General features: G+C 45.3%; 1 protein-coding gene across 1 annotated transcript in view; it reads left to right on the forward strand.

Moving 5' to 3' along the window:
- The window catches only part of VWF (von Willebrand factor), a 195,543-nt gene that overhangs the window by 129,855 nt on the left and 42,713 nt on the right, over positions 1 to 22,975 (forward strand). Inside the window, exons 32-38 of the mRNA XM_060684131.2 lie at positions 1,762 to 1,926; positions 3,570 to 3,613; positions 7,337 to 7,514; positions 10,674 to 10,894; positions 14,724 to 14,916; positions 17,098 to 17,439; positions 21,101 to 21,306. Of these exons, the coding sequence (XP_060540114.2) occupies positions 1,762 to 1,926; positions 3,570 to 3,613; positions 7,337 to 7,514; positions 10,674 to 10,894; positions 14,724 to 14,916; positions 17,098 to 17,439; positions 21,101 to 21,306 (1,349 nt within the window). The remainder of the gene's footprint in view (positions 1 to 1,761; positions 1,927 to 3,569; positions 3,614 to 7,336; positions 7,515 to 10,673; positions 10,895 to 14,723; positions 14,917 to 17,097; positions 17,440 to 21,100; positions 21,307 to 22,975) is intronic.

A 22,975-nucleotide genomic window follows, 5' to 3' on the forward strand; every position in this document is an offset into this window, starting at 1 on the left:
CAAGGCTCAAGGTTGACTCAGCCTTCCATCCTTTCTAAAGTAGGTGAAATGAGGACCCAGTTTGTGGGGGCAATAAGCTGACTTTGTATAAATATACAAAAGGATGAAGGCTATTGCTGAGCACATTGTAAGCCGCCCTGAGTTTCCGGAGAAGGGAGGCATATAAATAAGAATAAAAATAAATAAAAATAAAAAAATAAGCCAGTTTTCTTTTCTTTTAAATAATCTAGATCTGTGATGGCGAACCTATGGCACGCGTGCCACAGGTAGCACGTGGAGCCATATGGCTGGGCACGCGAGCTCAGCTCCGGTGCTCTGATTTTCAGGCCTTCTGGGCCCACCAGTCAGCAAATGGGCCATTTCCAGCCTCTGGAGTGCCTTGGGGCAGGTGGGGAAGGCTGTTTTCGCCCTCCCCAGGCTCCTAGAAAGGCTCTGGGGCCTGGGGAAGAGTGAAAAACGGGTCTACCAGGCCCACTGTACCATTATGTGCCAAAAGTGGGGGGGGAGCATGAGGGGGGGTCACACGTGCATGCGTGGGGGGCGGGGCACATAGAATTATTGGTATGGGCATGCATATGTGTGACCCCCCCGCACTCCACCTGCTTTTGGCACGCGATGGCGAAAAGGTTAGCCATCACTGGTTTAGATCAAGGGTGTCAAACTCGATTTCATGGAGGGCCGCATCTGGGTTGTGTTTGACCTCGGGGGGCCGGGGTGGGTGTGGCCAGGGTGGGTGTGGCCAGCTCAGTATCACTCCTGTCGGGGGCACCTGTGGTGGCTCCCGAGCTCTGTTTTTGGCTGGGACGGCCTCCTGCAACCCTCTGCCAGTGAAAACGGAGCTTGAGGGGGCTGTGCGTGGCCCTCGTGAGCTCTGTTTTCAGCTAGGACTGCTTCCTGCAACCCTCTGCCAGTGAAAATGGAGCACGCAGCCCTCCCAAGCTCTGATTTTTCTGGCAGAGGCACGGTGGGCTGGTCCTTCGCTGTTTCCGGGGCAGCCCCGCAGGCTAAATCTAAGCACCTGGTGTGCCGGATCTGGCCCCTGGGCCTTGAGTTTGCCACCCCTAATCTAGATAAATTGTGAAATTATATTATTCCTGTGATATGATAAATTTAGATTCTGAGTGCAGCCGAAGACATACAACTGCCAAATACTTAATCAGATATTGGACGTGGATCTCAAATTATACGGTTTTCCTCCCTTGATCCTCTGCTCTTGGGTAGAACTGTGATTAAACGTGATTAAATTAAAGTGGGAGCAACTTTAAGCATTTTAGGGCTAATTAAGCTTCTTATAAAAGCTACAATCTGTTTCCATTTTAAAGCTGTAGGGTCAGCTTTTGAGTTAAGGATGAATTCTTGATTGACCTAATTATTATTGTTACGCAGAGCCTGTGTATGTGGCTTGCAGCAGAATTAGGTTTTTGATTGTGCAAATCTTTTTAGGCAACCGACAGTGGTCAATCCACAGTGATTTACATATCAGTTTAGGATTATTTTAGTGATATTAATTCATTGTAAAATGAGAATAGGATCTTTACATTAATGTTTTTTTTTCCCCAATCTTCTGAAATATATTTTGTCGTGATTCCGTTCTGGTGAGCAGGGGGGGAAAAAAATCTTGTGCTGAAAATGGAGAATGGAAATAATTATCATTATTATTATGCCAAAACTGATTTTAACCAAACCATTTTTTTTTCTGAACACTTGTATTGAAGTTCAAATTGAATTAAGGAGGATTTCAATCTGTCCTGCTTTTCCCAGGAGTTTCACTGCTTCCCATCGGCGTTGGCACCAAATATAATGCGGAACAATTGAAAGCTTTAGTGGGGCCATCTGCTAAAGACATGATCATTAAGTTGCAACATTTTGAAGATCTTTCTACGATGATCATGTTGGATGATGAATTTATGAGGAAGCTTTGTACAGGTAAGCCCCATATCCAGAGGTGGTATTCAGCCGGTTCGGGCAAACCGGTAGTGCCGACCCTATTCCACCCAGGCACAATCCTGTCCTATATCACTGTGTTGTTTGACATCACACGCATGTGTGGATGGCGCACACAAGCGAACTGCCATGTTTTGTGATGTCGCACGTATGTGCGGATGGTGCGTGCTCACATTTCCAGTGCTTGGTGAACCGGTAGTACTGTGTTTCCCCAAAAATAAGACCCTGTCTTATATTTTTTTGAACCCCAAAATAAGCGCCTGGCCTTATTTTTCAGGAGGTTTTATTATTTTGGGGTGCAATGAGCAAGATGGGGCTCCTCTTGCCATCTTACCTGATTTCCAGCTCTGCTTTTAAATATTTTCGGGGAGGGCTTATTTTCAGGGGGAGGCTTATTTTAGCACATGCACTCAAAAGCCCGATTGGGCTTATTATCAGGGGATGTCTTATTTTCGGGGAAACAGGGTAACAGTATGTGAATCCCACCTCTGCCCATATCAGTTCACACCAGTGGTGAAATCCAATTTTTTTTACTACCGGTTCTGTGGGTGTGGCTTGCTGGGCATGGTGAGGCTTTGTGGGCATGGCTTTGTGGGCGTGGCAGTGGAAGGATCCTGCAAAATCTCCATTCCCACCCCACTCCTGGGGGAAGGATATTGCAACATCTCCATTCCCACCTCACTCTGGGGCCAGCCAGAGGTGATATTTGCCGGTTCTCCAAACTACTCAAAATTTCCACTACCGGTTCTCCAGAACCTGTCAGAACCTGCTGGATTTCACCCCTGGTTCACACTCTATATAAGCTCATATTCAGATGTTGTTTGTTTTTTAAGTAGAGATGTTGCATCTTTTATTTCTTACACTGTTTCAAAAGAAAGTTCTGTTTTCGTACTTGAGATGACAGCCGATGCCTCTGAGCAAATTAGCACTTCAGAATATCCTGCTTTAAAATTATCCCCCATGTAGAAAATAATGAAGAGGGAATCTTATTAAAAGGAAACTGTGAGCCAGGATGTGGTACCCGGATAGGATTTCTCAGTTCATTAGTTAATTGTTCAATGGGAATGTTGACACAGGCTTAAAAGATGACAAGGGCATTAAAGGACTGTATTAAGTCTTAGTAATCATAATTATTTGCAGAGATGGAAAATCATCTTCTTTATAATGGAAGCAAACACTATCCTCACAAATAAGACACTGGCTTCTGACTATGAATATACTTTAAAAAAAAAAGATAACTCAAAGAGCAATGTAAGTTTTCAGGAATGTTAGAAAAATCTTCCCAGCATTGCAGAGACTGCCAAAAAGAAGAGGGGGGTGGGGTTCCACCTATTCTCCAAAGCACCTGAAGGTAGAGCAAGAAACAGTGGATGGAAACTAATCAAAGAAACAACCAACTTAGAACTAAGTAGAAGTTCTTAAGAAGTTTCCTAAGAATTAGAACAATTAATCAGTGGAACAGCTTGCTTCCAGCAGTTGTGGGTGCTCCAACACTGGAGGTTTTTAAGAAGCGATTTGTTAGAAATTCTGTTTATATATAGCATCACAGAGCAAATAGACTGTGATTTTTATCTCAAGTTTTACGATGATGTCTTACGAATGTCTTTGGATGGCTTCCTTTTCAGAAACTGCTCAAGAGTGTATAGATGAAGAGGGGAATATCAGAGCCGTAAGTATGTCATTCACACGTTCTGTGAGTTTCAGAGACATCACTTGTTATGGATGGCCAATTCACAGAGTTGGAGGGAACTAGTCTGGGCAGGAAATCAAAGTTCAGAGCTTCTGAGGCTGAAGATGCTTCCACCATCTTGCGCTCCTATGAGGTAGCCTGCTTGAGTTTTTTCCTTCAGGATGAAGTTGGAGATGATGGTCACCATGATTGTCCCAAAAGTGCTTTTTCAAGAGGCAACTGGACTTTCTTGTCTTTTCTTCTTTTGAAGATGTTTCGCTTCTCATCCAAGAAGCTTCCTCAGCTCTGACAGGATAGTCAGGAATGGAAGGGTTTATATTCCTTGCAGACAGCTGGTCGTTTGCATCCTTTTAGAGGGTCCTTGAAGCACTTGGAGGTTTATCTGTGTCCTCAGGGTCACCTGAGTAGTACAAATGGTTCCTGTAGTCTGCAATTTTTCCTCTGGAAATCCATTCCTACTCCCATACCATTCAAAGGGGGGATTTCAAAGAATCTCTACAGACTTTTGGCTGTACACAGGGCCGGATTTTCCTATAGGCTAACAAGCCTTCAGCTTAGGGCCTCAAGATCAAGAGGGGCCTACATTCAAATTGTTAGCAAAATTAAAATTACACTTTCACTATAGTTGAAAGGGCCTCATAAGTGGAATAGCCTAGGGCCTCTTTTCATCTAAATCCGGCCCTGGCTGTACAATTTGGAATGAACACCCTTTGAATGGTGTGGGAGTAGGAATGGATTTCCAGAGGGAAAAAAATGCAGACTACAGGAACCATTTGCACTACTCAGGTGACCCTGAGGACACAGATAAACCTCCGAGTGGCCTCAACGACCCTGTAAAGGAATGCAGATGACCAGCTGTCTTCAAGGAGTATAAATCCTTCCATTCCCCTCCACCATCCAGTCAGAGCTGAAGAAGCTTCTTGGATGAGAAGCGAAATGTTTTCAAAGAAAAAAAAAACAGAAAGTCCCGTTACCTCTTGAAAAAAGCACCTTTGGGACAACCAAGGAGGACTGTGGAGAATCTCCACAGACATTCACCACGACTGTGTTTGTGACTTTCTGTCTGTAGGGGGAAGACTTGCATTGTTATCAATGCTGCTGTCGATTTTGTTGGATTGCTGGAGCCCTTGGCTGGTTCCAGACGTTTTCCCAATTCTTTCTCGTAGACAAATTTGCCTATTTTTCCCCTATAAAGATCTTAAACGATTTGGCATCTCATAAACAGAGAGCAAGCTAATGAAAGCAACACAGAACCTCTTCTGCCAAGCTCATGCGCGAACCCTTTTTTTAGTTCCTTTATTTCTATCGGGCTGAGGAATTCGTGGAACTAAATTCTTCCATCTCAGCCAAGAGCAACCGAGCCACTTTTTATTACTGAAATAAAAAAAAAAAAATACACCGATATAATTTTCTTCAGTGTGTTTGGGTGGGCAGCGTAGGGTTTGTTATGTGCGCTTGACTGCACGAAGATCCTTCTTCTTGTTTGGTCTCTAAGTCCTGTGTGACTCTTTGCAGCTCCATGGACCAGGGGTGAAATGCTACCAGTTCGCACCGGTTCGGGCAAACCGGTAGTAAAACAAGCTACCGGTTTGTGTGAACCGGTATTTCCAATTCCAATTTCTCCAAAGCACCTGAAGGCAGGACAAGAAGCAAAGGATGGAAACTAACCAAGGAAGAGAAGCAACCTAGAACTAAGGAGATGTTTCCTGACCATTAGAACAATTAATCAGTGGAACAACTTGCCTCCAGAAGTTGTGGATGCTCTAACGCTGGAGGTTTTTAAGAAGATGTTGGATAACTATTTGTCTCAAGTGGTGTAGGGTTTCCTGCCTAAGCAGGGAGTTGGACTAGAAGACCTCCAAGGTCCCTTCCAACTCTGTTATTCTATTCTGCATTCATCAGCGGTCTGGATTGGCACTATTTCCTTCTGGCGTAGCTCAAGATTTTCAGCTAGAAGCGCTTAAATAGTTTCGTGTCCCTTCCTAACGTCAGTTTTTCTTTTCCAGAGTTGAGAAATCTTTTCTTATATCATTGTTTTTTTTAAAAAATAAATAAAATATGGAAGGTATGCCAAACCAGCGTAACACTAAGCATTCTCTCCGCCCATCAAACTGATTCCACAGGGTCTTTGGTTAGCAATCTTAGCACACAATGAATCAAAGTCAATAATCAAACCCTGTGGATTCCAGGGAGAAGGAATGATCCCACCGAAATCAGTGGAAAATAAACTCACTTCGACTGGTTTAGGTCCAGAATTTCTGTATACCAATTTCCCCCAATTTGGGAACGTTTCCAATTGCATAGATGGCTCGAAATTCTCAGCAATAGCCATGCTGGCTATGAATGAAAGTCTTTATGACATTAGGAAAGCCCCCAAATTTGAGGAAATTCTACACCATTAATCTTTTCCAGGCGAAAATATGCTGAATTTTGTAACTGTCTTATGATAATGGTTTTGGTGGGACGCGAGGGCTCAGTGGCCTAAGACGCTGAGCTTGTCAATCGAAAGGTCGGCAGTTCAGCGGTTCGAATCCCTAGTGCCGCATAATGGGGTGGGCTCCCGTTACTTGTCCCAGCTTCTGCCAACCTAGCAGTTCGAAAGCAGGTAAAAAATGCAAGTAGAAAAATAGGGACCACCTTTGGTGGGAAGGTAACAGCGCTCCGTGTGCCTTTGGCATTTAGTCATGCCGGCCACATGACCACGGAGACGTCTTCAGACAGCGCTGGCTCTTTGGCTTTGAAACAGAGATGAGCACCACTCCCTAGAGTCAAGAACAACTAGCACATACATGTGAGGGGAACCTTTACCTTTTACCTTTGTTAATGTCTTCTCCCATGGACTTTCAGATCAGGGATGTCCAACTTTGGCAACTGTAAGACTTTTGGACTTCGATTCCTAGAATTCCCCAGCCAACATGACTGGCTAAGGAATTCTGGGAGTTGAAGTCCACAGATCTTCAAGTTCCCAAGGTGTTGTCGTCCACCAGCAGCCTGCAGACTTGGCAGCGGAGTCGGATAGTGAGGAGGCTGAGGAGGAACATGGGCCAATCCTGGAGTCAGGGGAAGGCCCGGACGAGGGCTCTGCATCAGAGGCAGAGATGGGGCCAGGGCCATCTGGGAGTGATGTGTGGACTCCAGAGCCTCCAGAGGCAGACAGTAGAGAGGCAGAGGAACAGGAGGAGCCTGTTTCTAGTGCATGCATGTGCAGAGCTGCCAGAAGGCAAGAGCAGCTGAAGCAAAAAGGACAACTCAGGAGTAAGGCCAGAAGATGATTGGCCCCTCCCATAAGGCTTAAAAGAGCAGCAATGAGCCGTTGGGTTCTTTGTAGAAAAGCAACGTTGATTCCTGTGCTTCTTGTCAGCGTCTCTTGAACTTTGTGGGGTTTTTGCCAAGAAAAGCCTTTGGCAGGTTGCCAAAGACATCAAAGGTTGTTGATAATTAAGATTATTAAGAATTTTGTTTTGGACTAAGCTGAGAATGAATTAATTCTCATCTGTTTTAATAAAATAAGTTTGTTCAGGACTGAATTCTGTTTGGTAATCATACTTGGGCCTCGGTCACATGACAAGAAAGGACATCCCTGCTTTAGATTATAAATCACAGTTTGGTGCCCATTGAACAGAGACCTCCGAAGGAGGGCACCTTGAGGGTTTACTTAACCTCGGATCCTATTTTTAACTTTGGGTGTGTCCTTTTGTGCAGCCTGGTGACAAGTGGCGGTTGCTGGATCAGTGTTACAGTGTGACCTGCTTACCAGGTGGCCACACAGAACTAAAAAGCCACCGACATCTTTGTGAGAAGATGGCCAAGCCGACATGTCACAACAATTTCCCTGCTGTTAAAGTGGAGGAAACCTGCGGCTGTCGTTGGGTGTGTCCTTGTGAGTAGTTTTGTTTTTGTTTTCCTGTAAAATCTCACCAGGGGAGAATTAACAACTCAGAGAAAAGGGCTTCAGCCGATTAGAACAGAATCAGGGGTGGGCTTCAAAAATTTTAGCAAGGGGTTCTCTGCCCGGTTGCTGAGTGGGCGTGGCCATGGTGGGCTTGGCCTAGTCGGCCTCCTGCACCACAGTGGGAAGGCGGCATTTTTGCCCTCCGCAGGCTCTGGAGGCTTTACTTCAGCCTCTGGGAGGGCGAAAACAGCCTCCCCAGGCTCCGGAGGCCCTCTGGAGGCTAGAAATGGGCCTGTTTCTGGCCTTCCCAAACTTCCAGTAGACCTGTTTTTCACCGTCCCTGAGCCTCCGCGCATGCCCTGCACTTCGCTGCATCCAAAATGGGCCGTGTGGGGACTCCTGGGAGGGGCGGGGTGGGTGGGACCAGCCAGGAGTGGGATTTGGGGGTTCTCCGAACTGCACAGAACTAGAGGTTCTCCTGAACCCCTGTGAACCCCCAGCAGCCCATCCCTGAACAGAATATGGAATACCAGGTAAATATCATCCAGGAAATGACCATCTTGCTGAACATTGAAGATATCTATCCTAGGAAGGAAGGGAGGGAGGGAGGGAGGGAGGGAGGGAGGGAGGGAGGAAGGGAAAAAAGAAAGGAAGGAAGGAAGGAAGGAAGAAAGGAAGAAAGAAAGAAAGAAAGAAAGAAGGAAGGAAAGAAAGAAAGAAAGAAAAGAAAGAAGGAAGGAAGGAATGAATGAAAGAAAGAGAAAGAAAGAAAAAGAAAGAAAGAAAGAAAGAAAGAAAGAAAGAAAGAAAGAAAGAAAGAAAGAAAGAAAGAAAGAAAGAATCCTAAATAAAGGATAATTTTGCCAATATTGTTTTGGGGAAGGAAACAAGAGGAAAATATCTCATTTATTAGAAAGAGGCAACTAAATGTAGAACCTCATAATGTCATCTTCTTTTGGATATTTGAATCTAAAACTTACTGCAAACCCACAGAGCTGCGTAATGTTCTAGTCAAGTGCATCTCTGAACTGACAATGCACATGTGTCACAACCCCTAGCATGCTTTGGAGACATCACTAACTCAGAATCTGTAGAGAAGGACTGGCAGAACCAGGGGGCGGAGTTAAAAGAGGTATCAGCCAAGAATCCCTATGTAGCCACAAGCAAACTAAGTCCAACCTCCCTTGAATTCCATTACTCCTTGTCTAACTCTAACCAGATGCTAAATGGTACTTGAGAAGATTCTTGTGCATAGACTATAGCAGGGGTGTCAAACTCAAGGCCCGGGGCCGCGGGGTGCTTAGATCTGGCCCTCAGGGCCACCCTGGAAACAGCAAAGGACTGGCCCGCAGTGCCTTTGCCAGCTAAAAATGGAGCTCGGGAGGGCCGTGCGCGACCTTCACGAGCTCCATGTTCACCGGGAGAGGGTTGCAGGAGGCCGTTGCAGCCTAAAACGGAGCTCTGGAGTATGTTTTCTCTGGCAGAGTGCTCGGGCCCCCACAGGCACCCTCAACACGAGTGACATCAAGCTGGCCACACTCACCCTGGCTACACCCCCCCCAGCCCTCCTGAGGTCAAACACAACCCTGATGTGGCCCTCAATGAAACGGAGTTTGACACCCTTGGATTATAGCAATAAATCAGTTTAATTGGACCACCATGTGGAGACGCCTGACAAGATCTCGTACCTGCACTTCAGATTTTCCATTCTACTGTGGGGAAAACCTCAGCATATCATAAATTTTTCCAAAGGTTGATGATCTTCAACATATTTGCCCTGGGATTTGCCACAACGTTCTGGAATCCAAGTGCCTCAGGAGATGGATTTCTCCAGTTAAGAGATCAAGACTGTAATTTTCAGCTGTACTTTCTGCTCTTTCTCTGCAAAATGGAGATCTTGTGAATTAGTACAAGGGGACAAATATAGAGTGCCTTCTGGAAATCACATGGAGTGGGTCTCATCTGCTCTTGAAAGCGAAGAAATTATGTGACAAAACCTCCACTCTGAGCAACAGCACTTGACACACACAGGCTTCACAATCAAGTGATTGACTGCCAAGGATGTGATTTTTGTATTCATTGACACCGAAACAAGAAAGAAAAAAAAAGTCACATAAATAAATTGCTTTCAAGATGATAAATACCCCTTTCCCAGCTGTTGAGTGAACGCCGTTGGATTTTTGTGACAAGATTTGCATTTCTGTTGTCGTTTTCCTTATTATGCTTGTCTCTCCAAATGTTCATGTTGGAAGTTTTAATACTCTTTGGGGGGGCGGGGCATGGGGGGATGGAAGACTGAGTCAACCTTGAGCCTGGTGAGATTTGAACTGCCAAATTGCAGTCAGCAGAAGTAGCCTGCAGTACTTCACTCTAACTACTGTACCACCGCAGCTCTATGGAGTTCTTGAAGTGGCCAAAAGAAATGTCATTGCTGAAGTTCTCCTGTTGCCTTTCATGTGTGCAGCAAAAAAAAGAGAGGGGGGGGGTAAGTGTTGTGGCTCCGTTGCCTGAGCCTGGGCTATCAACAGATGCAGACTCTGAGAGTGAGGGAGAGGAGTTGGCAAGACCTCCCTCTCTAGGACCCTCCTCTCTGGCAATGCCTCCGGAGGACACCGAAGGCCAAGAGATAGGCCTCGAGCCAAGCACGTCCCGCAGCCACAGGTGGACAGCGACGAAGGAGATAAGTGCTGGCTGGATCCTCGACAGCGATGCAGGGAGAAGCGTGCGCAGTAGAGGGGAAGGCGTGCCAGAGATTAGCTGAGTCACTGGACCACACCCCACAGGGTATAAATGTGGGTGTGGTGGCCGGTTCAGTTTGTGACGAGCAAAAACTAGAAATAATCCATGATCTCTGCGTTATTGGACTTCTGCCTGCCTTGTCGGACTGCATTTGGACTAATCCTTGTATTGCTGAAACTTTGCTTGCTTTATCGGAATGCCTGCAGTCTAATCTTTGTTTTGTGTGAGTAAAGTCTGAATTGGCAGCTAGCCACTGGGTTGCTGCCAGCTTTATCTTCAAAGACTTTGTCGTGTGGCTTATTAACTCCGGGCTGTCTGTGGGGGTGCGTGTGTGGGACGGGGACAGAACAGGTATGTAACAAATAAGTAGTGTCCTCCCAAGGTCATCTTTTAACTTCCTCTTTATAGGTACATGCATGGGAAGTTCAACCAGGCACATTGTCACCTTTGATGGACTGGATTTTAAGCTGACAGGCAACTGTTCCTACACCTTGTTTGAAGACAAAGAAGAAGACATTGAAGTGATTCTTCACAATGGAGCATGCAGCTCAGCCCCCAGACTCAACTGCATGGACGCCATTGAGGTCACACACCAGGGCTTCTCCGTGCAGCTCTATGACAACATGACGGTAAGAAGACCGACAGGAGAAAAAAAAATGAGAGTAGGTCAAGGGGGCTCCTGTTCATTTTGATTTCGTGATGACGGATCCATGAGAGGTGACACAAAAAGTACAGCAGAATTGCGAAAATGCCCCGTGTAGACTTCGTTTCAAGACAAATAATTGAGAGCCAGTTTGGTCTTCTGGTGAAGGGCACCAGGCTAGAAACCAGGAGACTGTGAGTTCAAGTTCTACCTTAGCCATGAAAGTCAGCTAAGCAACTTGGGGTCAATCACCAGGAGACTGAGAGTTCTAGCCCCACCTTAGCCCTGAAAGCCATCTGGATAACTGTGGGACAGTCCCTCCCTCCTCTCTCTCTCTCCTTCCCTCCCTCCTATCTCCCTCCCTCCTCTCCCTCCTCTCTCTCTCTCCTTCCCTCCCTCCTCTCTTTCTCTCCCTCCCTCCTCTCTCTCTCCCTCCCTCCTCTCTCTCCGTCCATCCTCTCCCTCCCTCTCTCCTCTCCCTCCTCCCTCCTCTCTATCCCTCCCTCCGTCCTCTCCCTCCTCTCTCTCTCCCTCCCTCCTCTCTTCCTCCCTCCTCTCCCTCCCTCCCTCCTCTTTCTCTCCCTCTCTCCCTCCCTCCCACTTCTCTCTCCCTCTGTCCACCCTCTCTCTCTCTCCCTCCTCTCTCTCTCTCCCTCCCTCCTCTCTTCCTCCCTCCTCTCCCTCCCACCTCTCTCTCCCTCTGTCCACCCTCTCTCTTTCCCTCCCTCCCTCCTCTCTCCCTCCCTCCCTCCTCTCTATCCCTCCCTCTGTCCTCTCTCTCTCCCTCCGTCCTCTCCCTCCTCTCTCTCTCTTCTTCCCTCCCTCGTCTCTTTCTCTCCCTCCCTCGTCTCTCTCCCTCCTTCCTCTCTGTCTCTCCCGCCTCTCTCTCTCTCCAGTGACCCTCTCTCCCTTCCTCCCTACTCCCTCCTCTCTCCTCTCTATCCCTCCCTCTGTCCTCTCTCTCCCTCCGTCCTCTCCCTCCTCTCTCTCTCCCTCCCTCCTCTCCCTCCCTCCCGCCTCTCTCTCTCTCCGTCCACCCTCTCTCTCTCCCTCCCTCCCTCCATCCTCTCTCCCTCCCTCCCTCCTCTCTATCCCTCCCTCTGTCCTCTCTCTCTCTCTCAGTGCTCTCCCTCCTCTCTCTCTCCCTCCCTCCTCTTTCTCCCTCCCTCCTTTCCCTCCCTCCCTCCTCTTTCTCTCCCTCTCTCCTCCCTCCCAATTAATGTACATTCAAAGTGACAGTAAAGACATTCTATTCTATTCCAAAAAGGGCCCAACCACGTTTGCAGTAATCAGTCTTTAGGAGCAAGCGCGAACCCCTTTCCATATAAAAGGAATAGAGTGTCAGGCTTTGCTCTGGAACTGGACAAAACCCAAATTCCAGGACAAAACAGAGTAATTGGGAACAGACTGCCATTTAATTGTGGTGGGTTGCACTAGACGGCAGTAGCCACTCCAGAAGTCTCGTCTGCTGCAAACGTGGCATCACAACTATGCCAGAAATTATTATTATTATTATTATTTTTCCCCTTCTTTGGGGCTCTGTATCACCTGCCATCCTTCTGCTGGTTGGGGAAAAACGAGTTTTGCTTTCCACTCAAGGCAGCTGCCCTTCCACCCAAGCATCCTCTTGGACACAGCTACTCCTCAGCTTAGCAACCCTTTGTTTAGGGAACCATTCGAAGTTACAACGGCACGGAAAAATAGGGCAGTTTTTCACACTTACGACCGTTGCAGCATCCCCACAGTCACTCAATCAAAGTTCAGAAGCTTGGCAACTGACTCATATTTATGACGGTTGCAGGGTCTCGAGGGGTGTGTGTCATGTGACCCTTCCAACAAGCAAAGTCAACGGGGAAGCCAGATTCACTTAACAACCGGGTTGCTAACTTAACAACTGCAGCAAGAAACGTCGTAAAATGGGGCAAAACTCACTTAACAACTGTTTCGCTTAGCGACAGAAATGTTGGGCTCGATTGAGGTCGTAAGTCAAGGACTGCCTGTATATTTCATTATTATCTGTTCACCAATGAATGGGCAGGCGTCCAATAAGGGCTCTTCCGCCTTTCGCTTAGCAAGAGAAACTTTGGGCTCAATTGAAGTCGTAAGTGGAGGACTCAACTTACGACCACAACTGAGTCCAAAAAATTAGTGAGGAATTTGTTAAATTTGTTTGTCCCATTTTACGGCTTTCCTTTGCCACGTTTGTTAAGCGAATCCCTGCAGTCATTAAACGAGTAACACGGCTGTTGACTGAATCTGGCTTCCCCCTTGATTTTCCTTTTCAGAAGGTCGCAAAAAGGGGATCACGTGACTCTGGGACACTGCGACCATCCTAAATGCGTTGTCCAGCATCCGAATGTAAAGCACGTGACTTTGGGGGGATGCCACAACAGTCGTAAATGTGAAAAACGGTCCTAAGGGACTTCTTTCAGTGACATAACTTTGAACGGTCACTGAGTGAACGGTTGTAAGTCGAGGACTACCTGTACTCTGCTTTCAACCTCGTGCTGGATTTTAGCTGCCCCTTCAGATCCCCGTTGCTTTCAAGTTGATGTGCTTGGCCTCTGTGGTTTAATTCAGAAGTTGTGGGAGCTTCATCACTGAAGGCTTTCAAGAAGAGACAGGACTGCCATCGGTCAGAAATGGTATAGGGCCGCGATGGTAAACCTATGGCACACATGCCAGTGGTGGCAATCAGAGCCCTCTCTATGGGCACATGTACTATCGCCAGCTGCTCTTCTGGTTTCCAGCACGCCGACCAGCTGGTCTTCATGGGTGCTGGAGCATTGGAAAATGGCCTGAAAACCCTCAAAAAACAGGCCGGTTTTCAGGCCATTTTTCAGGCTGTTTTTCAGGCTGTTTTCTGGGCCATCTTTCAGGCCTTTTTGGTCCGAAAACAGTCTGAAAATGGTCTGAAAACACCCCTTAAAATGGCCCCTAAAACGGCCAAAAAAAAGGCCATTTTGGGCCATTTTTCAGGCTGTTTTCTGGGCCATCTTTCAGGCCTTTTTGGCCCGAAAACAGCCTGAAAATGGCCTGAAAACACCTTCCAAAATGGCCCCCAAAACGGCCAGAAAACAGGCCATTTTTCAGGCCGTTTTTCAGGCTGTTTTTCAGGCTGTTTTCTGGGCCATCTTTCAGGCCTTTTTGGCCCGAAAACAGCCTGAAAATGGCCTGAAAACACCTTCCAAAATGGCCCCCAAAATGGCCAGAAAACAGGCCATTTTGGGGCTGTTTTTCAGGCTGTTTTCTGGGCCATCTTTCAGGCCTTTTTGGCCTGAAAACAGCCTGAAAATACCTTCCAAAATGGCCCCTAAAACAGCCAAAAAACAGGCCATTTTTCGGACCATTTTTCAGGCTGTTTTTCAGGCTGTTTTCTGGGCTGTCTTTTGGGCCTTTTTGACCCGAAAACAGCCTGAAAATGGCCTGAAAACACCCCCTAAAATGGCCCCCAAAATGACCAAAAAGCAGGGCATTTGGGGGGCATTTTTTGGGCCAAAAACTGCCCTGAAAATGGCCCAAAAACAACCGGGAAAACAGCCCGAAAAATGGCCAAAAACAGCCAAAAAAACAGGCATGCATGCCTTCCAGCTGATCTTTGGGTTTCCGGGTTTCCGGCACGCGCACGCACGCACACACACACATGCATGTGCATGCATGCACCTTCCGGTTTGGGCACTTGGTGCCAAAAAGGTTCGCCATCACTGGTATAGGGTCTCCTGTTTGGTTGGGGGGGGTGGACTAGATAACCTACAAGGTCCCTTCCAACTCTGTTAATCTAATCTAATTCTTCTTTAACCCACTTTTCAAAACAGGTTGCTGTGAATGGCCGGGAAGTTACACCTCCCTATACTAATGGTCAAGTGGAAGTCAATATCTACGGGACGCTAATGCACGAACTCAAGTTTTTGCAACACAACCACACCCTTGCCTTCACTCCGAGCAACAACGAATTCACCTTACAACTCAGCCCGAAGAGCTTTGCCTCAACAATGTATGGGCTTTGTGGTACGTTCGGAAAGTCCCTCCCCAGGTGCCATTTCTGCGTGTTTAGCGACGACCGAAGCCTTTCAAACGTTAACATCTCTATAGTAAAAGCTTGGTTTAATGGATCTCTCTTCAATGCATTCGGTCTCTATAATAAGGCTTTGAAATAAGACCATACTTGGAATATTGCATCCAGTTTTGGTCGCCACAACATTAAAAAGGATGTTGAGACTCTGGAAAGAGTGCAGAGAAGAGCAACAAAGATTATTAGGGGCAGTGGTGAAATCCAATTTTTTTTACTACTGGTTCTGTGGGTGTGGCTTGGTGGGCATGGCAGGGGAGGGATACTGCAAAATCCCCATGCGCTCCCCATTCCTGGGGGAAGGATATTGCAAAATCTCCATTCTCTCCCCACTCTGAGGCCAGCCAGAGGTGGTATTTGCCGGTTCTCCAAACTACTCAAAATTTCCGCTACCAGTTCTCCAGAATCTGTCAGAACCTGTTGGATTTCACCCCTGATTAAGGAGCTGGAGGGTAAAACATATGAAGAACAGTTGCAGGAACTGAGTATGTCTAGTTTAATGAAAAGAAGGACCAGGGTTGACGTGATAGCAATGTTCCAATATCTCAGGGGCTGCCACAAAGAAGAGGGAGTCCAGCTATTCTCCAAAGCACCTGAGGGCAGGACAAGAAGCAACGGATGGAAACTAATGAAGGAGAGAAGCAACTTAGAACTAAGGAGAAATTTCCTGATAGTGAGAACAATTAATCAGTGGAACAACTTGCCTCCAGAAGTTGTGAATGCTCCAACGATTGAAAGTTGCTAAAAGGACTTTGTTGTAGACTGGAGATAGAGGATGTTGTATCCCTCCACCTCTGTTGAGAGAGGGCTGTTCAATTTTGAAACAGATGGCCTCTTTGACCCCTTTTTCAAACCAGTGGTTTTCTCTGTCCACAATGTGGACTTTGCTGTCTCCAGGTGGCCTCATCGACTCTCTAAAAGGAATGCAAATGACCAGCTGTCTGCAAGGCGTATAAATCCTTCCATTCCCCACCATCCAGTCAGAGCTGAAGAAGCTTCTTGACAACCATGTCTTGGATGACTGAGAATCTCCATAGACATAAAGTGCTTTTTAAGTACCAAAGATCGGTGCCAAGGGTGTCAAACTGAAGAGGTGTTTAGATCTGGCCCACAGGGGCCGCCTTGAAAACAGCAAAGGACCAGCCCGCGGTGCCTCTGCCAGCGACAACGGAGCTCGCTCCCGCCACCCACCCCCCGAGCTCTGTTTTTGTTGGCAGAGAGGGCTAGCAAAACAAACTAAAAGGGGAAACAAAATGTTTCCCCTTTTGCATTTGAGCATCCAAGAAGGGGCAGGAAAGGAGAAAGGGAAAGAAGAAAGACAAAGAAAAAAAAAAGAAGGGAAGATGGGAAGAGAGCAAGGAAGGTAAAAGAAGGAAAGAGGGGAAGGAAGAAGAAAGGAGAATGAAGGGGGGAAAATGGAAGGAAGGAAGGAAGGAAAAAAAGAAAGAAAGAAAGAAAGAAAGAAAGAAAAGGAAGGAAGGAAGGAAGGAAGGAAGGAAGGAAGGAAGGAAGGAAGGAAAAAGAAGGAAGGAAGGAAGGAAGGAAGGAAAAAAAAGAAAGAAATAAAAGGGAGGAAGCAAGGAGGAAGGAAAGGAAGGAAGGAAAAGGAAAGAAGGAAGGAAGGAAGGAAAAAGAAAGAAAGAAAGAAAAGGGAGGAAGGAAGGAAGGAAGGAAGGAAGGAAGAAAGAAAAAGAAAAGGGAGGAAGGAAGAAAGGAAGGAAGGAAAAAGAAAGAAAGAGAAAGAAAGAAAGAAAAGGAAGGAAGCAAGGAGGAAGGGAAGGAAGGAAGGAAAAAGAAAGAAAGAAAGAAAGGGGAGGAAGGAAGGAAGGAAGGAAGGAAGGAAGGAAGGAAGGAAGGAAGGAAGGAAGGAAGGAAGGAGATTATAATGAGAGGGAGGGAGGGTCTGAAGGAAGTCCTGTCTTAGCACTTGGCCACCACAGATGCCCCGGACACGAGTGACATCGAGCTGGCCATGCCCACCCTGGCCACACCCATGCCAGCCATGCCCATCCTGGCTCCCTTAGGTCAAACCCAATCCTGATGCAGCCCTCAATGAATTTGAGTTTGACACCCCTGATCTGTGCAATGCCTTAATTTCTTTCCTCTGTGTTTCTTTTTAGGGGTGTGTGACCAAAACAGCGAGAATGACCTGCTCTTAAAGAACGACTCCATTACTCGTGACGTTACTGGCTTCATCCAGGATTGGACCATTCAGCAGCCGGGAAGGGTTTGCAAAGAGAGAAGGCCCGAGGTTTGCGTGGAGCACGCAAGCACGCGGTGCAGCATCCTGCTTTCCACTCTATTTTACGAGTGCCATCAGGTCATCCCTCCCAACATATTCTATGCAACCTGCGAAGAAAACAATTGCTTTGGGGAGGAAATGTGTGAGATCATAGCCTCCTACGCCCATCTTTGCAAAGTGCACGGGGTTTGCGTAGACTGGAGAACGCCAGATTTCTGCGGTGAGGATTTTATTCCTTCTGATAAAAAGGCCGCCTCTGGTTTTGCACTCTCTGTAATTTCCTTAGACGGTCCTTACAAGTTAAATAAAAATAATACAAATACAATATAGGTAGTCCTCACCTTACGGCTGCAATTGAGCCCCAAATTTCTGCTGCTAAGTGGGACATTTGTTAGCAATAGCACTTAGACTTATATACCGCTTCACAGTGCTTTTACAGCCCTCTTTAAGCGGTTTACAGAGTCAGCCTCTTGCCCCACAACAATCTGGGTCCTCATTTTATTGACCTTGCAAGGCTGAGTCAACCTTGAGCCAGTCAGGATCAAACTCCTGGCAGTGGGCAGAATCAGTCTTGCAATACTCCATTCTGACCACTTCGCCAAGAGGAAGGAGAATGAAAAAGGGAATAAGGAATGAAGGAAAGGAAGGAAGGAAGGAAGGAAGGAAGGAAGGAAGGAAGGGAGGGAAGGAAGGAATAGCAATAGCACTTAGACTTATATACCACTTTACAGTGCTTTACAGCCTTCTCTAAGCAGTTTACAGAGTCAGCATATTGACCCCCAACAATCTGGGTCCTCATTTTACCCACCTCGGAAGGACGGAAGGCTGAATCAACCTTGAGCCAGTGAGAATTGAACTGTCAAATTGCAGGCAGCCGGCAGTCAGCAGAAGTAGCCTGCAGTACTGCACTCTAACTACTGCGCCACCACGGCTCATTAAGTGGGTTTTACCCCATTTCATGATCTTTCTTGCCACAATTGTTAACTGAATCACTGCAGCTGAGGAGTTAGTATGTAACCCGGTTGTTAAGTGAATCTGAAGAATCCCCGTCGATTCTGCTTGTCGGAAGGTCGCAGAACGGGATCACATGACCATGGGACACAGCAAAAGGTCATAAGTATGAACCAGTTGCCGAGTGTCTGAATTTTGATCACATGACTGTAGAGATGCTACAAAGATCATCAGTCACATTTTTCGTGCCGTTGTAACTTTGAACGGTCCCTAAACGAACTGTTGTTAAGTTGAGGACTTATCTGTATAAGCAAGAAGAGCCTGTAGTACAGAAGTAAGAGCCTGTAGTACAGTGGGCTAAAGCACTGTGATTAACATCTGCTGCTTGCAATTACTGCAAGTTCAAATCTCACCAGGCTCAAGGTTGACTCAGCCTTCCATCCTTTCTAAGGTAGGTGAAATGAGGATCCAGATTGTGGGGGCAATAAGCTGACTTTGTATAAATATACAAAAGTATGAAGGCTATTGCTTAACGCATTGTAAGCCGCCCTGAGTCTCCGGAGAAGGGCGGCATATAAATTAAAGCAAAAAAAAAAAAAAGGTGTCTTTGTTACACTCTGTCAAATTTATGCCTTTTAATTCTAACCATTTTTCATGCTCTAATAATAATAATAATAAAAAATAGCAATGGCATTTAAAGCAATGTGAAATATTCTCTTCTAATGGTACTTAAAAGCAATTTATGTCAAGTTTAAGATGAAGCCTTTGGAAAAATATCAGACCCAACCCTGATTTGTATCCCGTTTCCTGGAGCAATTCTGTTTGGCTTTTAAAACCACTCATTCTCTGGATGTTGGGAGCCAATGAATCTGTTTTGCCTCCCAATCTGTGTTTTTTTTTCTTCCAATCTCACATTCATTTGGAAAGCTTCCACACCAATTTGCAAATGGGTTTAAAAAGCCAAGCGCATGAAAAAATATGCGTTATTATTCCTCATCCTTTAGCCAACCTGCAGCATGGAAGGCTCCAGTTGAGAGTTGCAATTGGAAATTCTCCTTACTCTAGTGAACTAATCAAGGAGAGACGCAACCTAGAACTAAGGAGAAAGTTAGAGCAATTAATCAGTGGAACAACTTGCCTGCAGAAGTTGTGAATGCTCCAACACTGGAAGTTTTTAAGAACATGTTGGATAACCATTTGTCTCAAGTGGGTGTAGGGTTTCCTGTCTAAGCAGAGGGTTGGACTAGAAGACCTCCAAGGTCCCTTCCAACTCTGCTGTTCTGTTCTGTTCTGTTCTGTTCTGTTCCGTTCCGTTCCGTTCCGTTCTGTTCCATTCCACATTCCATTCCGTTGTGTTGTGTTGCATTGCGTTGCATTCCATTCCATTCTATATAAAAGTAGATAAATACCTATTCTATTCTATTCTATTCTATTCTATTCTATTCTATTCTATTCTATTCTATTCTATTCTATTCCATTCCATTCCATTCCATTCCATTCCATTCCATTCCATTCCATTCTATATAAAAGTAGATAAATACCTATTCTATCCTATCCTATCCTATCCTATCCTATCCTATCCTATCCTATCCTATCCTATCCTATCCTACCTATCCCATTCCATTCCATTCCATTCTATATAAAAGTAGATAAATACCTATTCTATTCTATTCTATTCTATTCTATTCTATTCTATTCTATTCTATTCTATCCCATCCCATCCCATCCCATCCCATCCCATCCCATCCCATCCCATCCCATCCCATCCCATCCCATTCCATTCCATTCCATTCCATTCCATTCTGGATTGGCTTATCAACCATGTGATTCACTTAACCCCCACAGCAAAGAGCTTGTAAAACTAGGCACAAATCACTTAACAACCACAACTCTTAGTGATGGAAGTTCCAGTCCCAATTATGGTCATAAGTCAAGGAGTACCTGAAAAGCGAATGTTATTATCTATTATCTAATTATTCTGTTCTATTCTGTTTTTTCCTTAATCATGGTTCCCTAAAGCAGAATGAATTTTCACTCAGAAAAGTTGCTTTCTTAACCCCCTGTCCTCCCCTCCTCTTCCTCTTAATGGTATTATTGGGGGGGGGGGCAAAGCTCACTTAACACGCTTAGCAACATAAGTTTTGGGCTCAATTGTGGTCATAAATTGAGGATTACCCGTATTCGTTTTAAAAAGTGGGAGATGATTATACGTATATACATTTATCTTTATATTATAGTTTTTGGACTTTTAAAATCAGAACATATTATATTATTATAATATAATTATTATACTATTATTAGAATTGTTAAAATCTATGAGAAGGCAAGTATTGAATAGTGAATTGCAAAAGCAGAATATACATGCTGATACGGAAAGCTGTAAAATTATACTGTTGTAATCTTTGTGTTTTTTATTTGTTTTTATTTGTATTTGTTTTTTATTTTTCCTTTTTTTTTCCTTGTGTTTTTTAAAGTTGGAAAGTGTTCAATAAAAACTATTTAAAAAAATAAAAAGTGGGAGATGAAAGACACTTAAACCAACGTCTCACTTAGCGACATAACTTTTTGGGGCTCAAGTCGTGGACCACCTGTAGTTATTTCTCATCCGAGCTATTGTTTTAACTACTCCTGAAACTGACTTCTTCTTTTGCGCTTCAGCTTTTGAATTTGCTTGGCAGAGTCCCGCGATCAAAATCTGAAATGACATTTTTGGCAGTTCTCGCTGTTGGCAAGAATTGTACTTAGTCTAATTAGATTTTTTTTCCCCCAACCTACTTCGAGCATCCAGGGGTGCTTATTTAGAGGTGGTTTATTTTTAGCACAATTTTACATTGATCCTTTCTTGACTAATTTACGTTCTGCCGGGGTTACCCCTGCTTATTTTTCTAATGGACTTTGTTGGACTTCTTTTATTTGCTTGACCTCTGCAGCCATGAAATGCCCAGCTTCTCTGATATACCAGCATTGCCAGAAAGGTTGCACAAAGCACTGTGAGAATGGGACCAACATGCAAATCTGTACAGACTATCCCACAGAGGGCTGTTTCTGTCCGCCGGGACAGGTCATCCTGAATGGCACCTGCGTTCACGAAGACATCTGCTCCCAATGCATCAGCGAAGATGGAAGTCGCCATCAGGTGAGGCTTTCACTCTGGATTCCCATCATCTACTGCAGAGGTGGGGAACAAGTATGGCCCTTTTATGACTCGCGGACTTCAACTCCCAGAATCCCTGAGCCAGCCATGCATGGCTGGCTCAGGGATTCTGGGAGTTGAAGTCCGCAAGTCATAAAAGGGCCATCTATCTACTATAAAAAAGGGATGTGGTGGCTCCGTGGCTAAGACGCTGAGCTTGTCGATCGAAAGGTCGGCAGTTCAGCGGTTCGACTCCCTAGTGCTGCGTAACGGGATGAGCTCCCGTTCCTTGTCCCAGCTTCTGCCAACCTAGCAGTTCGAAAGCATGTTAAAAAAAATGCAAGTAGAAAAATAGGGACCAGCTTAGGTGGGAAGGTAACAGCGTTCCGTGCACCTTTGGCGTTGAGTCATGCCGGCCACCTGACCACGGAGACGTCTTCGGACAGCGCTGGCTCTTCGACTTTGAAACAGAGATGAGCACCGCCCCCTAGAGTCAGGAACAACTAGCACATATGTGCGAGGGGAACCTTTTCCTTTATCTACTATAATCCTGACTAGGTGGCTCAGTGGCTAAGACACTAAGACTTGTCGATCAGAAAGGTCGGCAGTTTGGTGGTTTGAATCCCTAGTACAGGGATTGGTGTACAGGGATTGCGTGAGCAGGGGGTTGGACTAGATGACCTCCAAGATCCCTTCCCAACTCTGTTACTGTTGCTGAGAAAATGAAAAACCTTCAGAGAGACAGGAACTTCCAGATTTCATAGGATCCGGTCTATATTTCAGTGCCGTCCACAGCGTATCAACTTCAGCAGGTACTGTCGTCCTCGACTTACAACAATCCATTTAGTGATGGTTCGAAGTTACGACAGCACTGAAAAAAAGTGATTTATGTTAGGTTTTTTTTACATTTAGGATCGTTGCAGCATTCCCCACGGTCACGTGATCAAAACTCAGAGGTTTGGCAACTGACTCGTATTTATGACGGTCGTAGTGTTCTGGGATCACGTGATTCCCTTTTGCGACCTTCTGATGAGCAAAGTCAATAGGGAAGCCAGATTCACTTAAGAAACGTGTTACTAACTTAACAACTACAGTGATTCACGTAACAACCGTCGTAAAATGGGACAAAACTCACTTTACAGCTGTCTCACTTAGCGACAGAAATTTTGGGCTCAGGTGTGGCCGTAAGTCGAGAACTACCTATACTCCCACTGTTTATTATTTATATAGTATTCCTTTGCTATTGTTATTGTTACATTTTTTCCCCGTTTAATTGTAAGCCACCCAGAATAGCCCAACATCGAAATATTTTTAACATGTAAAAATTCCATTTTCAATTAAACAGCATGTTGTCCGGGGATAGATAGATAGATAGATAGATAGATAGATAGATAGATAGATAGATAGATAGATATAGATAGATATAGATATAGATATAGATATAGATATAGATATAGATATAGATATAGATATAGATATATATTGCATAAAGTTTTTTATTTTTTAACATGTAAAAATTCCATTTTCAATTAAACAGCATGTTGTCTGGGTATAAATAGTTTGAAAGATAATAATCATAATGTTTACAACAAAAGAAGGAATCTGATCTTTATTTTGTTGGGCTTTTTCCCCCTCACCATTAATACAAAGTTCCATAACTCCAAAACTTATA

This window comes from Pantherophis guttatus, chromosome 7 (genome assembly GCF_059756535.1).
Source record: "Pantherophis guttatus breed Tessera chromosome 7, ASM5975653v1, whole genome shotgun sequence".
In the NCBI taxonomy this organism is placed as follows: domain Eukaryota; kingdom Metazoa; phylum Chordata; class Lepidosauria; order Squamata; family Colubridae; genus Pantherophis; species Pantherophis guttatus.